We start from the raw sequence: 18,283 nt of genomic DNA on the forward strand, positions 1-18,283 counted from the left end.
AATGTGTGTGAGCATGCTTCCCTGTCCTTATTAGTTCTATGGCAATTTTTCAAAATGCTGTTGATGCCTTAATAGTCCCTGGGGAGAACATGATAGCTAAAGGAATAGCAGCTTCATTTATCAGTAGTGGGACAACAAATTTGCCTGTAGAAATTATGCCAACCTGCGAACACAGCTAATCAGAAGCTAGTAAAAATCAAGTCGTGCTGTAAGAAGCCAAAGTCAAATTCCAGGATTTCACTATAATTGCTAGGGGTTTCAGAGGTGTCCATTCTAGAGAGAATGTTCCACAAGACTACAATGCAAAGCCTAACGTGGGGTTGAATAGACAAAAAAGTACTCTAACAGTATGGAATAGGTAAATGTTTTCCTTTGAGAAACTTGAGCTTCCCTGTCCAATCCTGGAAAATAAGGAAGCTTAAAAGGTTTTGTCCACAAAGATTGCATGATAGCACAGAGGTTCTCTGTTATGGCTGAAGTGGGAAACTGTGTGAAAATACTATTTTTTCACACACAGAACTCAAACTTCAGGTAAACCACTTCCTTTAAATGTACAGTTCCTCAGATAATTCAGGAATTAAAACAAATAAAGTCCTCATAATTCCACATTAAAAAAAGTCACAGACAGAGGGAATCAGGTGGAAGAGCACCAATATGTAAGAACAGGACCTCTGTAAATATACTTCATTTGTACTATTCACTTTCAGTTATATTATTCACAATGGGAAGAGGGTAGAATAGAAATTTCCTCTTTTGACAGTGCATATGAAATCTAGGCCATAGCAAACACAGTTAAACATTTTCTTGCTTGTTTTCTTGTTCCAGTTATATTGGGTTGTACATGTGTTGTGGTTAGGCCGGCAGCTCAGCCCCACACAGCCACTCGCTCACTCCCCCACCGGTGGGACAGGGGAGAGAATCAGAAGGGTAACGCTCATGGGTTGAGATAAGAACAGTTTCATAATTAAAATAAAACAACAACAAAAATACAATGGAAAGGAAAACAATGAGTGGCACAAAACCCAGGGTGGGAAGGTAGGAAGGGAAATGAACCACCAAAATAAACCGCACGTGACGCAGCCACTTACCACCAACAGACCCAACACTGCCAGTCCCCAAGTTGCAACTGACCCCCTGAGCTACAACTGCCCCCCTTAATATACTGGCCGTGGCGTCACATGGTATGGAATGAGCATCCCATTGGCCAGCCGGGGTCAGCTGCCCCAGCCGTGGCCCCGCCCCTCCCAGCCTCCCACCGACGTGGCAGAGCGCGGGAAGCTGGAAAGGTCCCTGACCACCACAGGCACTACACTGAAGAGAATTAACCCCTTCTCAGCCAAAACCAGCACATTCTCCACCCCTTATTCCATACCATTTACACCATGCCCAGGTCCCATAACACCCAATACAACATTTCCACCAACCACCCCTCCCCTTCTCATCCTTTGACAGGATACATAGATATCATCCCCTTAATTCATCCATCTTCCCTGTAAAATGTCCATAAAAATATCCATTGAGTTATCCCAGTCCATGACTCTGGGCTCCATCTGTCATATCAGTCTTTCAGGGTGGAAGAAATGGTGTGTGTAGTGCTGGTTTGCTGCACACCAAAGTCAGTCATCGTTCCATCACTGCTGCACTTTCCTTGTTTCAAAGCTTACCTTCCATGGATTGGGAGCTTTGTACTATGATAATATCAATACAAGACAGAGATGACACACAATATTATATAGTAGTTTGCATTGTACCGTTCAGTTCATTGGCTGTTTTCACTCAAAATCAAATCCCCTTGAGGCACACATCGGATTTCTCCATCCTCCCGCATCACCCACCAAGTGCACCCAGGTCCTCGAGCAAAAGCAATCCCATGAATGGGTTTGCCTTTGCCCGAGGCAGGAAGAACCCAGACTGTTTTCCCCAGCATACTTTTTACGTGCACTACAGGGACTCTATCCCCTTCCACAGTATGTTGGATTTCTGACTGGGCAGGGCCAGCTCGGTTGGCAGATCCCCTTGTGTTGACTAACCAGATGGCTTTTGCTAGATGTGTACCCGAGTGCCTGAACGTTCCACCCCACATTGCTCTTAGCGTAGTTTTTACTCCTCTGTTGATAATCCAAAATCTTTGCCTTCTGGCCTGTCCATAATCACTTCCAAGATTCCTGGCTGACTGGGGTTTCCTACTCAAGCCCGCTGGGTGATCAGTGCAACCCATTTACTCCACGTAGCATCACTTGCATGGTGTGTAGAGGGGACGTTTCCTTCGAACATCCAGCCCAGCACCAGCAGTCGGGATGCCAGGAGCAGCTGTGCTTCAGTACCAACCACTTCTGAAGCAGTTCAAACCCCTTTATATGCTGCCAATATCTCTTTTTCAGTTGCAGTATAGCAGGCTTCAGACCCTCTGTATCCCCGACTCCAAAGCCCTAGGGGTCGACCTCGGGTCTCCCCATGTGTTTTCTGCCAGAGGCTCCTGGTAGGGCCATTCTCCCCAGCCACGGTACACAGCACATTCTTTACATCTTGTCCTGCCCAGACTGGCCCAAGAGCTACTGCATAAACTATTTGCTGTTTAATCTGTTCAAAGGCTTGTCGTTGCTCAGGGCCCCATTTGAAATCATTCTTCTTCCAGGTCACTTGATCGAGAGGGCTTACGATCAGACTCTAATTTGGAATATGCATTCTCCAAAAACGCACAACGCCCAAGAAAGCTTGTGTTTCCTTTTTGCTAGTTGGTGAAGACATGGCTGCTATTTTGTAGATCACATCCATCGGGATCTGACGACGTCCATCTTGCCATTTGATTCCTAAGAACTGGATCTCTTGTGTGGGTCCCTTCACCTTACTTTGTTTTATGGCAAAACCAGCTTTCAGAAGGATTGGGACTATTTTCTTCCCTTTCTCAAAAACTTCTTCCGCTGTGTTGCCCCACACGATGATGTCGTCAATGTATTGAAGGTGTTCTGGTCCAGTACATCTGAATCAGTCCATGGCAAATGGTAGGGCTGTGTTTCTACCCCTGGGGCAGTTGATTCCAGGTGTACTGGACGCCCCTCCAAGTGAAAGAGAACTGTGGCCTGCACTCTGCTGCCAGAGGGACTGAGAAGAATGCATTAGTGATATCAGTTGTGGCATACCACTTGGCTGCCTGGGACTCCAGTTCATGTTGAAGTTCTAGCATGTCTGGCACAGCAGCGCTCAACGGTGGAGTGACTTCATTCAGGCCACGATAGTCTACTGTTAGCCTCCGCTCTCCACTAGACTTCCGCACTGGCCATATGGGACTGCTAAAGGGTGAGTGGGTCTTACTGATGACTCCTTGGCTCTCCAGTCAATGAATGAGCTCATGGATGGGAATCAGGGAGTCCTGGTTGGTGCGATATTGCCACCGGTGCACTGTTGTGGTGGTGATTGGCACCTGTTGTTCTTTGACCCTCAGCAACCCCACAACAGAAGGGTCCTTCGAGAGGCCAGGCAAGGTAGACAGCTCTTTAATTTCCTCCGTCTCCAAGGCAGATACTCCAAAAGCCCACTGGTACCCTTTTGGGTCCTTGAAATACCCTCTCCTGAGGTAGCCTATGCCAAGGATGCACGGAGCCTCAGGGCCAGTCACAATGGGGTGCTTCTGCCACTCATTCCCGGTGAGGCTCACTTCGGCCTCCGGTACAGTTAGCTCTTGGGATCCCCCTGTCACTCCAGCAATGCTGATGGGTTCTGCCCCTATATAGTTTGATGGCATTAAGGTGCACTGTGCGCCGGTGTCCACTAAAGCTTTATACTCCTGTGGGTTGGACGTGCCAGGCCATCGGATCCACACAGTCCAGTAAACCTGGTTATCCCTTTCCTCCACCTGGCTGGAGGCAGGGCCCCTCTAGTCCTGATCATGGCATTCGCAACTCACTTCCTGTAAATGTGAATCAAGAGTCCCTCTATTAAGCTCAGAAACAAAATCAGCCCTTCTACTCCTCTGTCTGGGGACCTGCTCACTGGAGATTGGAGCAGCAGCTTTCCTGGAAGAACCTCCCTGAGTGATTGTTTTCCCTTGAAGGTCACATACCTGTGCCTCTATGGTTGAGGTAGGCTTGCTGTCCCACCTCATCATCATGTCCTCTCCATGGTCACGCAGGTAGAACCATAGGGTGGCCCATGGTGTGTATCCTCTCCTTTGAGCCAAAGGACGCTTATTCCTAACAGCTGAGACACTACTCTGTAGAGGTGGGGAGCAGGACGTACCTTCTTTGAGTTGCTGGACCTCTTGGGTTAGTTTCTCCACAGCAGAGACTAGCGAGGAAGAGAGATTTGCTTCATACTCCTGGAGTCTATCAGTCACCTCCACCACTGTTGGTGCCCTGTCATCTTTCCAGGACACTACTGCCAACGAGTTTGCATACGAGGATGGTGCGCTCCGTACAAACTTCTGCCACATGGGTTCTGTGCACTCAGCTTCATCTGGATCTTTGGATGACTGTTGATCGTCTAGGTCACCATAAATCACCTCAAGCACAGCTAATTCCCTTAGATACTGGATACCTTTTTCCATGGTCATCCATTTTCCTAGGCGATATGGAACATCTTCTTTGAAGGGATACCTTTCCTTCACTCGGGTCAGGAGTCACCTCCAGAGGCTGAGGGCTTGTGTTTTTTTTCCAATTGCTTTGTCAACACCCCCTTCCCCAGAAAGGGAGCCCAATTGTTTGGCTTCTTTTCCCTCTAATTCCAGGCTGCTGGCCCCATTATCCCAGCATCAGAGCAGCCAGTTGACAATGTGCTCACTTGAACGACAGCTGAAATCTTTTCTCATATCTTGCAATTCACTCAAGGACAGGGATCGGGTGGTCTCCATTTCATTTATTACTTCCTCCTCCTCTCCTCGTGACAGCCCTGCTTCTTCATCATCCCGTTCTAAGCGAGTTGACACCTGCTTCCAACATTTTTCTTGTGTATGGGGGTGACTGATACTGGCACGGGTTGATTCTCTGAGTCAGCTCCAGTACTTGTTGTAGGGGTTTGAGTGGCCGCAGTGCCTGTCACTTTGCCTTTCAATCCAGACACCTTCTCTTCCCCTTGGGGATACTGAATACTGTTGAGCAGGGCTCGCTATGCATGGGCCAGGCCCCAGCATGTTGCAGCGATCTGTGTCTCTCTGGAGTTCCCAGCATAACAACATACTTGCTCCAAATATTCTACTAGTTTTTCAGGATTCTGTACTTATTTAGGGGTGAAACTCTTTCTCAGCCCAAACCAGCACAACATGAAGATAGACTTCTTAAGCCATATCAGCCAGACCAAGCAGAGTCCTTGATAACCTGGTATCTATGTCTTCTCTGTCTACATCCCACATTTGAAAAGGAAACATGGGAATTTAACTACCTTCACAGGCATCTTACAAGCTGTGACTTTTTTCCCTTTATCAAAAACCTAACTCATGCCATTTGCTTTGCTAATCAGTTCTTACCTGCTTTCCATTTATTCTGTTCATTTAGGAAGATGTCCTGTGTAGACTTCCAGTTACCTCTAGATAGGGAGGTCCTACCAGTCACTGGTTGGCATTCTTGTGCAGTGATTTTTGTCTTATGATACATACACAGTTGGTAATAGGATATTTTACCTCATTCTTTATATATAGGCCAGCTTCCTAACAAAGGCAATTCCACTCACTTCCCCCACTCTGGACAACTTTTCAGAGTGACCTCTAATAAGTCTGGCAAATACTATGTTTTAGACTTGCGTACTGCAGAGTAGCATATCATCTGCTCCATAGTGTGACAGGTTAGCAATAACATCGCGTAGAAATTGGATTCACTGTCACACTAGTTCCACGCTAGCTCAGAAACTACTAGTAACGCTGAGATAATATAAGGATTTGGAAAAAATACTGATGTTTTAATTCTAATTGGCAAGCAGAACCACTCTGATGGCTGCAGGTCTAGAGCTCCTGCTAGAAGAGCAAATAGGTATGCATTAACACATTAGGTTGGTAAATCCAGAACCCTAGGACCAGCATATTAAGAGCATCTGCATACGGGCACTCCCTCAGATTCTGTTGTTAGCTTGGCCTCAAGGACTTTTATCTTTTATTTTTCATTGTAAAAGATATAACTTCCAACTTACTTTTAAAGGGGAAAAAATATACAAGCATCGAAAGCTGCCTTATATTGCATAATGAACTAAGCCAAAACTTACTCATCTGTTTAGTTTTATACAAAAAGCACTTCCTAACACATTCCTTCAAGGAAAGGAGAAATGTTCAAAAAGGGAGAACCCTAGGGGGGAGGGAGGGGGAATAAAAATCGCGAGCACACTTAAACAAAGACCATGAACAAGCTGGACGTATCTTAGGCTCTTGCTAAGTCTTTAGAGAGATAAAACTTTGAACTAATAGCCCTTTTCACTGATACAAAAATACTATTCATGTGTATGAACATTAGTAAAGAGGGAAAAAAAAAAAAGTAGATTTCCCGTGTATCAATGGCTTGAGTAAACAGAATACTGAGCTGTAAATACATCTGAGACCAGACAGTCATTTGATGGTTGATCACGAAGAATACTTTTGCTTTTTGTAACCTACTGCCATGACCTAAAGAGTTATATCCAGTCTGTGAGTGTATAGAAATCACAGCCATGGCTTCATAGGATTCCTTAATGCACAAGGACAGAGACATAATCCTCTAAATTTCTCCACTTTATTACAGATTGCCACATATATCACAAAAATCACCAGTCACAGCTACTTTTTGCAATGACCAGTGGTAATTGCAGTATGAGCCATGACAGTTCCTTGATTTGTTTTAATAAAAAAAAATTTGAGAAGGTACATAAGTATTTAGCGCTATATTTTCATAAAACAACACAACACTGGCTGCACTTGCACAAAGCACAGCTGCAACAAATTATTTACTTCTGTTATAGTATTTTTCTCATGGCATACAAAGACTGCTGTGTTTGTATACAGCATTAAAAGGCCACTGGCTACATCCTACTGTAGAGGGTATCCAAGCACACCTGACTTCCACTGCAGTTTTTAATCACAGAATATAGGAGATATGTATGCGACAATGGTTCTGGCCCAGTTCTTTCAACTGGATAAATGTACCCTTAACTGAGGATAAAGAGATATGTCAGTTCAGGGCCAAAGGAATTCAAAGACATGTTTAGGACTCAGGAAAAGAGATAAAAAGACTCCTAAAATTAACATTCCTAGCAAGTACACAGTGTAATCCTAAAATATTTTTCAGGTATTAGGGGCATAACACCTGAAGGCTACAGATATGTCTTTTATGAATACTTCATATAATTTAGCTTCTGCTGTTGGTGTTATTGACTGAAAACACAAAAGGGTGATTTCACACACAAACACACAGGGAAGCAAACAAAACTGGCTCCTACTTTTCATAATATATTTATATATTTACTCCCAACGATTAAGACTCAGAGTGAAATTTCACCCTCTCCAGTAAGATATTATCAATACTGCTGGACTGAGCTTTTGTCATTCACCTTGGACTGTAATAAATAGAAGTCCTGTAACTAGGCAGAAAGCATATAAAGTAGTTCTTTTGAAAAGAAGTTAGAGAGGCATCATTAGACATTTTCTATGCCTACAGATATTCTGTGATTTAAGTGCTACATTATCCTATTGTGAATGTTTGTGTCATCTGTAATTGGGTGAAGACTCGCAGAGCAATCTCTCAAATACCTTGCCAAGATACAACCCCACCAGCCCTGTGGCAGGTCTGCTGCTGTTTAGCAGCCTATGGTGAAAATACTTTCTAAGTAGATTGGGATGCTGTTTGTTAGCTGCTCTGCAAGAGGAAAAGCAAAAATAGACTCAAACTCTGATATTAGGAGAAATAATCACATCATATTGTTATCTGGTAAGTTCTTTTCTGCCCATAATTTATATGTAAAAAAATTCAATAGAATAAGAAACATATTCCAAAAGATACAGATGACAAGCAGGTCATCTGACCTTCTGCCTTTAAATACAGTGGTCTAAACAGCATATTTCTGTGTGGAGTCTGATTTGAAAAAGCAGAACCTTTTTAGCCAGAAAACAGGAAATATTTATCAGAAATTTAAAATATTTGCTTTTTGGTAGTACCTTTCAAGACTGCCTTGTCAGTTTTCCTGGTTAGGGAAATAAATATTATCATTGTATTGTTAAATAAAATTTAAAGATACCAATTCTACGTTATGTATGAAAAAATAAAAAAGAACCGTATAATTTGACTGAAAGGCAAAACTTGTTCTGCAAGCCTAAAAAGATTATTTTACTTCAGTTAACTGCAATAAACTTTTACACACCTGCACTCAACCAATGAGCCGAGGGGTAAGATTAGCCACAGTATACGATGTTAACAGGAGTTCAAGTCAATATTTATTATTTATCCTAGACTTCTGTAGAAATTAATTCTTTTAATAAGCGAACAGGCATTATGAATATCAGATTTTCAACACCACAGGTATTTATATCACTGGAGGTAAACAGATCTTTAATTGTGAAGCAATAGGTTGTCATTTTTTCCCTGCCTAAGTATTTCATTTCCACACTGATGCTTTTTATCTCAAAACTCTCATCTTGCTGATTCAAACCTAAAATGCTGCTCACTTTTATGAGTGTGTCTTGATAAGACATGTTACTTCTCTATGTGCATAATTCTGCTTCTGATACTCAGTCTCATTTCACTGGTGCACAACATTTTTTTTTTGAAAATCCTTTGTTAGTCATTATTTTACTAATTGTTTTTTTAAATATTAATTTTGAGTTCAGATCTATGGTCTAATTGTAGGCAATGAATTTTCCTGCAATATTAGATTCGAAACTGGTATTTTAAGCTTTCTCAGAGATTCTGAAAAAGAACTTCACCATTTATTGATGTTATTAGGATGTTTATGGATCAGATTCCAGTCTCTTAAATCCTAGTTTTTTGCATTCATTCCAGTGACTCACATAGTGTTCCTACACTCACAAAGTGTTTTATTGAACAACATGCCCCCACATGCTGGCACATCCATTTCAGGCCTCACAGTTTTACTTGTCTCTCTACTGGTACTTTCGCACATTTGTTTACCACATTTCAGATGTTTGAGGCTTTGATAACATCATTATAGAAATGTTTAAACAAGCCCACATTTTACTCTAACAATATTTGGCATTAGTAATAGCTATAACTCACTATAAACATTAAACTGGCAAGGTTACTCATTTGAGATTTTTCTGTGGCTTTTAAATAATCAAAAAATCATAGAATCATTAAGGTTGGAAGAGACTGCTAGGATCAAGTCCAACAGTCAACCCAAACACTTCCATACCTCCTAAACCATGTCCCAAAGTGCCACAGCTACACGTTTTTTGAACACCTCCAGGAATGGTGATTCCACCACCTCTTTGGGCAGCCTGTTCCAATGCCTGACCACTCTTTCAGTACAGAAATTTTTCCTAATCTCCCATCTAAACCTCCCCTGATGCAGCTTGAGGTCATTTCCTCTTGTCCCATCAGATTGATTGCTTTGTCCAGTTTCAACCTCTCCAGTACAAGACAGGCAATGAAAGACTGGAGCGAGTCCCCTGGAGGGTCAGTATTATTATCTGTGGGCTGGAGAACATGACACAGGAGGATATGCAGAGACAATGGGCTTTGTTCAGCCTTAATAGAAGGCAGCAAAGGGGGATCACATAGCTGCCTTTAACTACCTAATGGGAAGGTACAGAGAAGATTGGGCCTAACTCTTCTTAAAGGTGCACAGTGGAAGGATGAGAGTAAATTGACACAATCTGGAATATCAAAAATTTTGACTCTGTATAAGAAAAAACTTTTTAATCATGAGGGTGATAAAATATCAAAAACAGCTGTCCAGGGAGGTTGCTGAATCTCCACCATTGGAGATGCTCAAAATTCAACTGGTCACAGCCCTGAGCAACTTTTTCAAGGTGAACCTGCTTTGAATGGGAGGTTAGATGAGATGAACAGCAATGGCTCATTCCAACTTATGATTCTGTGATGTACAATGCTTTCTGTTTACAACCTGAAATATTTAAAAAATATCAATTATTATTTTGGCCTGTGTAATGTCATTAAGTAACATCACCCTACTTGTAATTTAAAGTGAACTTTCTCTATAGGAGGAGAAATGCAAGACAAGCAGAGCAACAAATCCACAGATAAGATTACACTGAACTACTGTTGTCCTTAATCTTGATTGAGGCAAAATGCTAATTGAAAGCTATGGCATATACCATATATCATATGGCATAAAACATATTTAGATACATACTGTAATTCTGACCTATTGTACCGTGACTTTTTGTATATAAATAAGAAGAATCAGCAGATTTCTTCCAATGTTATATATAGATTTAAAATAAAACAGTAGCAATTTAGTAAACATGTATTCCCCAAGTAGGCAGAAGCCTCATTCAACTGAATGATCAAAAGGCAGACTTAAAGATACTGCAAATGCCAAAAAGATGAGCAGGTTCAAAAACTCTTCAAAGAAAAATCTTAGGAAAAATGTTTATTACAGATTATTAAAGGCAAAAATAGAGACTTCCTTAACAAGATATAACCTGGAAAAATTTAGGAACATACTAAAGATTATGGCACATCTGTGTGTTCTTATAGGTTTATAATATCCGTTACTGGCCATATGAGAATAAAATATCATGCAGGATAGTCTCACCAAATATAACCATTGTCATGCTTTTAAAAACACTTTCTGTCTTATTTAGGCAGGAAACTACAGGCAGTTTTCTTCGGATGTAAAATTGGAAAACACCAAATGAACAACATGCAGAATTTACAGTTGATTCAATTACTTTCATAAACCCTTTCTTTTTTAAAAGTGTCAATACTACAAGATTGGTTTTGAAAGCTTATTTCTTTCTGTCTTCCTTATAATGCTATTCCGCATTAAATGGATATTTAGCTATTGCCTCAGAAGCAAATCTCTCGACATACAAACTTTTCATAGCTCCCATCAACAGTCAGGGGAAATGAGGATATTTTTAAAAGAAATCAAAAAGTGTCTTCCCTTACAAATAAGATTAACACAGTCTATTTTCAGCCATTTGGTCTTTAGCCCAAATACATTCAGACTGCTAAAATCTCCAGATACTGTAATTGCAAGTGAAGTTGTTTTAAATTTTGCACAAAATTTGTATTTATCGTAACCTTATTTACATGCAAAAACATATTATACGTATCTATTCAAACAGGTACACCACAAATCCTATTGTGGGTCTGATAGATTACTTGGAGCTAAAACATTAGCCTATTATGAAGCGCTTTGATCTTTCTCAAACGAACCACTCACCTGCTTCAGGTTAAGAATAGCTTCAAGTACTCTGAAATATGAGGACATTTATGAACTCACTTCAGTTACCCCACCTTTTGTAAACAGTCACTCTTTTTGAGAAGCATAGTTAGTATGAGAACACTACATTTTCTGTTAAGTAAATAAGATGGTGATATAGACAGTTTCACAGGTAGAGGATGTGTTCCAGACTTCATTGACTTGAACTCTAAGATGTTAAAATTATATACTCTAAAACTTTATCATTGTAGCATTTGTCATTGATAAAGACATGGAAATCTTCCTTGCACGCTCATGCTAATATGAGCGAGAGGACAGTGTTCACTGCGGACTCTCATGTAACTAACTATAAAGATTATTCCTGGACCAAAACAAAACTATCAGACATGATTTTCCGAGGATGTAGTAAGACAGCACTCTTCCAAAGCAGATTTTGTTCTCTCCTGGGACACCGGAAGTGTACTACCAGCAAAAGGCACGTACCATTTGACATAGTATATTACTTAAAGACCACATACCTAATTTCAATCTCTGCCAAATTGGTGCTTTTGCAGCAAAAGAAAGTAACTGTCCTGACAAACGATAAAACAGTCATTTTATATACTTAGTATTTCTAAGCAGCAACTGAATGAAAACCATCTTTTCTTCCAATAATGAATGGGAAAAAATATGCAGATACTCACAAGTTTAACTTAATCTGGTTTTCTTAGGGATTTTGTGGGGTTTGGTTGGTTGGTCTATTTTTAAGAAAAAAATTGAAGTGCCCTATGTTCAAAATAGCTTCTTTTCTACCATTATTATACGCATTCTCTGCCAGGTATGAGTAGAACTGCTGAAATACTATTTCATCAAATTCACTGAGAAACGCATTTTATGCTTACCAGAGAGACTAGATGATTTGGAAAAGGCAGCAGTAGCAGTGTTTGCAGAGCAAAACCAGAGGCAAGTGTAGGAAGCACAGGACTTGACCACCAGAGTCATACACTTAATAGGGCGGAAGTCGAAGCTAGTGTGAAGTGTTCTCCCAGAAAAACAACCCTATGAGTAACACACTGATAGCTGAATTTCTGAAGTACAGTCTCAGAGTCCTCAAAAAGAGGAAAAACATTTCTGTAGACTGTGAACTACAGCTTCCTACAAATTGCCACTAGATGGCATCTTGTCACCACACTTTAAATCTCAGAGTTCCTCACCGCTGACATCCCCTTGTGACAGAAAACACTAAACAGGAAGTGCCCTGCTGAGATTTCAGTTTACTGTAATTCCTAAAATCCTGTTTTTACCATTATGCAAGGCATAATACCCTACTGGAAGTCACCTCAAAAAGAGCAGAAAATTAATATTCATAAGTTGCCTCTTACTACATGTTGCAAAGCATATAAAAAATTGATAGCAAAATTACTAAGGGAGTTAAAAGGGGCCTTTGTGGGGTGGGGTGTTAAGTTGGTTGGGTTTTTTCTAATTTTTATTTCTCACCCACAGGAATTCCAAAAGGTTTTTATCGTGGGCCTTTAGAAACATGGTTTCTGGTTTTGTTTTTTTAAAAATTCTGGGTTTTGCCAATTTACAAACATTGTTAATATGAACAGATTACAAAAGAAAACCAAAGAAAACATTAACTGAACTATAAATATATTTAACATTCATGATACATCGATTTATTTACCTCTAAGATAGTGATAAAATAATCAAGATTAACAGTATGCAATTCTGGTAACAGAGCTAAACAGAATTTCTTTGATGGGTAGCTATAGAAAAGTTAGAATCTTGCTTGTGCAAATATTTATTGACATAAATAATTTTATTTGTTTTCCAGTAGCACGTTTTTGCACTTCCTGACTGAAAACCAAGCAAAAGGAAAAAAAGGAAAAGGTGGGCAAAATTATCACATTCCCATCAGTTCAAAGTTATAGAAAAAGAGATTTACAGAACTGCTCTATGAAATGTACATTATATCCCATTTATTACAGTGGCTTGCATTCCATCTGTGGGAGCACACTCCACCCCACAAACAATTTAATACTGCTAGCAGTGAAAAACATCAACTTGTATACAGCCTCTATACAATTTTCATGCACACACAGTATTTTCCTGCTTTTTCTTAATCTCTGCTTATTCTTAGATTGTGAGCAGGCTCAAAACCTCCTTCATGAAAGTCTGTTAAATTCCTGTACATAGACCTACCAAAATTGAATATTACTAACAGCAGCAAAAGGCATTTGTTTTTCTTTTTTGCTTACTCTGCAATTCCTTTTAAGAACCCCCTGTTTCAGTTCAGTTAGCCCATAGGATGGCTTCCTTAATCTTCCGGGTAGAAGACGGGGTGTGTGACCAAACTTGATTGAGAGCCTTCACACATCGTTTTGGCTTATCTTTCATGATTAACAAAGAAAACCTTACATAGACAGTCTAATAATAAACACCCTCTCCATTGGATTTGTCTTCCCTCTACGTATTGAGCTACTGTCCAACCCCAGCTTTTCTTTCCACACCAAAACCATGACTGTTCAAAAAGAAGGATCTTCTATCAAACTTCATCTGACATTTCAGCAGCTCTCTCGATTCACGTACTTGTTAGCATTTGAATTTTCAGCTATTGGAAATGGCTTATTCTTATTTTATTTACACTGACTTAACTCCTTGGCTAAAAGCACAGAAGCAGAAGGACTTCTGACAATGAAAGGAAGGCAGGCTATTAAGAGGACAAGGCATTGCTTAGTATCATCTCTACTGCCAGCAAACACAACAAACTTCATTTTAGTACAGATTTTTAAAAAATTCTCTTTAATTAGATCAGTTCTGTGGTATCATCTGAGATACCTACACAACATACTTTCCCTTCTTCCCTGGGCAAGAGAGTGCCCCCTCCTGCCCAACTTATTATCCAAATACTCTGTCATGATGCTTAGGGAAGAGATGTTTTTTCTTCCTATTCTATACTTGTCACTGGTATTGACAGTTTTTTTTTCTTTTACTTTTAAAGAATACTGGTGCTAAGATACATTCCATTCAATAGAAATCTAAAATTTAAAGAAATCCACATTTTTGCAAGCCATTATCTCCAGCTAATAGTTCTCTCTTCTGAAACAGCAGTAGTGATAAGGTAATTTCAGGTAGCTAGCACATTTCTATTCTGATCAGACAGCAATTCTTGCAGCAATTTTATTTCTCAGCAAAAATCATTGTTGTCCCTACTGAAATACCCTAAGGAGTCCTATTTTACTCCCAGTACCTTTTCTCAACATCTCTTGATTAAAAAAAGTACATGATATTTGTTATCAAATATCAATATACAGGAAAGAATTTGAGAAATGGAAACTAAGAAAAAGGCAAGGCCATTTTAGAAAGCATAAACATTTAAATAAGCAGAAATGAGAATTTAAGCTAGCCTAGGAAAAGAGCATGAAACCGCAGATAGAAGACGAGCACAGCACTTAGAGGAACCTATAAGAAAAGGGACAAAAATGGTGGAATCCTAGCTCAAATACAGCCCTCCAGACTCTGGCAACTAGCAGTCTGACTACTTCCTAAAGCTTCCCAATAGAAATTTCTTCAGTTAGATTTTTGTAGCTCCACAGGTATAACCGATTGCCTCATGAGATTTAATAACAACAAAAAAAAAAGGTTTCAAAAGGCACACTCAGCTTAATTAAAGCATCTTGAATTATTTAAAAACTTATTAAGCAGCTATACCTGTCAAGAAACATGACGTTTGATAGATCTGATTCCTGAGTTACTGCTGTAGTTTTCTCATGTTGAGGTGGAACTCCCTGTGTTCCAACTTGTGCCTGTTGCCCCTTGTCCTGTCATTGGCACCACTGAAAAGAGCCTAGTCCCATCATCCTGACACCCACTCTTTAGATATTTATAGGTATTGATAAGATCCCCCCTCAGTCTTTTCTCCAGGCTGAACAAACCCAAGCCTCTCAGCCTTTCCTCATACGGGAAATGCTCCAGTCCCCTGGTCATCTTGGTAGCTCTCTGCTGGACTTGCTCAAGCAGTTCCCTGTCCTTCTTGAACTGGGGGGCCCAGAACTGGACACAGGACTCCAAATGTGGCCTCACTAGGGCAGAGTAGAGGGGAAGGATAACCTCCCTTGACCTGCTGGCCACACTCCTTTTAATGTACCCCAGGATACCATTGGCCTTCTTGGCCACAAGGTCCCATTGCTGGCTCATGGTCAGCTTGCTGCCCACCAGCACTCCCAGGCCCTTCTCAACAGAGCTGCTTTCCAGTAGATCAGCCCCCAACCTGTACTGGTGCCTGGGGTTGCTCCTCCATGTTTTATATCACTGTAACTTCTGCCATTTCAATAAAGTCTCAATTATATAACACAGAAGTAAATTCAGTCTGAGTTAAACTGCATTAAGATTTCATATAGGATCTGTCACTAAAAGCAGGAGAGGAGCCAATTATTAAAAAAAAAAAAAAAAAACAAACCAACAACACACCCTGGCAACAAGCCTTTCAGACTCTGGAACTAGGGCATCATTCAATAATTCATTATCAGATCCATTTGAATTCTCATCTGTCAACACTCCTTTTATTACCAGATTGTCCTATAAGCAATGAACTAGCAATACATTTGAGAAATCTACATATTCCTTCTCATCCATCACAACAAACAATTTTCCAAGCAACAGAGGCAGTGTAATTTCAAGAGAAATAAGTTCAACTCTTAACTATTTTTTATGCCACGGTTGTGTGGCATCAGAAATATCATAGAAAATATGAAACCCTTTTCTCTTCCCATCACAACCCTCTTCAGCAGATCAAAATACACTGCTAAACTTGCCTTTATAACTTTCCACTCACCAAAAATAAGCAAAAACCAACCCAGTAATTAAAGGTCTATAAGTTACTGAGGCTCAAGCAAGACAACTGAAATCCTGTTTTTTAAGGCAATACTTTGAAGTTTGAGGACACTTTCTTACAGGCAACAGCAACCAAAGGATTCAATCATAAAACAAAAAAAGTCAGAACTTCCAGGTTATATATGAAACACAAAAACATTTTTCTAAGATAAGCCTTCATCTCTCACAACATTATTTTACAAGTTAACTTTTGAGAAACTAACAGAAAGGCTGCAACTTCTCAGTAGCTATTAAAGTTCTTGAAAACTGTTCTAATGGGAAGGAATATCAGTGCCAATGCAGAAAGAATTATTGAAAGATATGCATCCAAAACTTAGTATATGGGGTAAAAAAGGATTCTGTCAAATCATCATCAGAAATTAAAATTCTCTGTATATGTTTGATCTTTAAAGACTGTGGCTAAGCAGTTTCAAAAGACAGTGTTCATTTGGAAAAAGGTCAACCATGACCTCCTTTACAGGAACTTTTAAGGTTTAAGTTTCATATTTATAATTGCATTAATCATGCCTGCAAACAGGAAAAAAGAGTTTGCTGAATACCTGAAATATTGTGTATTTCCTTATTCTGACATAAATCCACATTCCTACAACGGCTAGTCTGAGGGCATATAATTTAGATAATCAGAATAATAAAAAAATATAACTACAAAAATAACCCAAATGTGTAGAGAGCAAAGTAACGTCAATTACTGGCATTATCCAACCAGGAGCACTTGAAAAGGCGCTATGGCATGATATTAATGATTTAGAGAGTCAAAAGAAGAAGATTAAAGAGACTTGACTGCAATGAATTATGAACTCTCAGTGGCATCAGACGGAGAATATCATCAGCACCTTTGAAAATCAGGCCTATAACACCTTACTCTGTGGTACACCTATTTCCTGCCAAGTGATGATATTATATGGAAAGTGCAGGATAGGATAGAGACACACTAGATTACTTCTATCCTTTAAGCCAATATAAGGTCATTCTCTTGGTCCAGTCCTGCTCAATTTTCAAGCCAAAAATTGGCATTACTCCTGGGAACACTTTGGTCTTGCATTCCAATGAACCTGTCCAAACTCTCGTGTTCTTTTTCTGTACCTACCCTCAGTCAGGGACGTCATTACAATAGGGAATTGCAGGAGGGCTTGCAGTTTTATGCCGCCCTACAATTTACTCTTATGCTATCCTCCCCTGCATAACAGTGAGACACAACCTAAAGCCAAGTCTGTAGGTTGATGTGATATAGGTAGTAGCACAAAACAGAGTCACGGGACTGTTAATGAACTTACACTGCAATGACACTAATCAGTTTTACTCAGTTTGGTAAGACAGATCTTTGCTATACTATATATTCAAGTAAAGATTATTTAAGCAAATTCAAGTACAGTCATTTCAAAAGCACCAAGGCATCACAGGTAAAAATTGGTTCCAGTGATTGATGACTGAAGCAATTTAAAAGAATATCTAAACTCAGTTAAAGAACCTAATCTATTCACCAAAATGCTTCTACTTACTGGACCTTGAGGACTGTTCTTGGCACTGGAAATCAGAGTCATAATATCAGATTTATAGTCCTGAAGAAAGAGAGGAAGAAAAAAAAAATTAGATTAAACAGCAGTTTTCACTTTACATAACAAGAGTAAAGATCAACATTGGGCATCGCTATAATTAAGCTCAGAGAAGCCATTCATAAAACATTTGGTTACAGAGGTTTTCATTGCTATTCTGTTTATGCATTAGATCCCCTTTATTAAATGACATGCTTTTTTGGTGTTACTATAATGATCCTCAAGAAGGCTAGTATTCTTACCCCTATTTTAAAAGGGTGTGGGTGGGAAGGCCCGGATGATGATACAGCTACTGCCTTTCAGAAGCCCAGGCAAGAAGTCCAGTGCACTTTCTGAACTAGGTCTGCACAGCCTTACCATAGAAGTTTGGATGACAGTTTCTCAGCTGCCCAAAGTTCTTTTGGCATCTTATGAAAAAGTGACTTTATATTCCATTAAAAGAACCCTGGTTTATTTGCCTGCTCGGTAACAGCCGTATAATGTTGTGTCAAACCACTGTAGCAGAGGCTGTGCAGGCAGGCAGGTTTGTGGCTACGTTG

The 18,283-nt window shown here is 40.0% G+C and overlaps 1 protein-coding gene across 2 annotated transcripts in view; it reads right to left on the reverse strand.

Moving 5' to 3' along the window:
• The window catches only part of RBFOX1 (RNA binding fox-1 homolog 1), a 1,419,204-nt gene that overhangs the window by 1,172,520 nt on the left and 228,401 nt on the right, over nucleotides 1–18,283 (reverse strand). For both annotated transcript variants that reach the window (XM_064461968.1, XM_064461967.1), the window contains one exon: nucleotides 17,691–17,750. In XM_064461968.1, coding sequence (XP_064318038.1) covers nucleotides 17,691–17,750 — 60 coding nt within the window. The remainder of the gene's footprint in view (nucleotides 1–17,690; nucleotides 17,751–18,283) is intronic.

The sequence above is a fragment of the Phalacrocorax carbo genome, chromosome 10 (assembly GCF_963921805.1).
Source record: "Phalacrocorax carbo chromosome 10, bPhaCar2.1, whole genome shotgun sequence".
Lineage (NCBI taxonomy): Eukaryota > Metazoa > Chordata > Aves > Suliformes > Phalacrocoracidae > Phalacrocorax > Phalacrocorax carbo.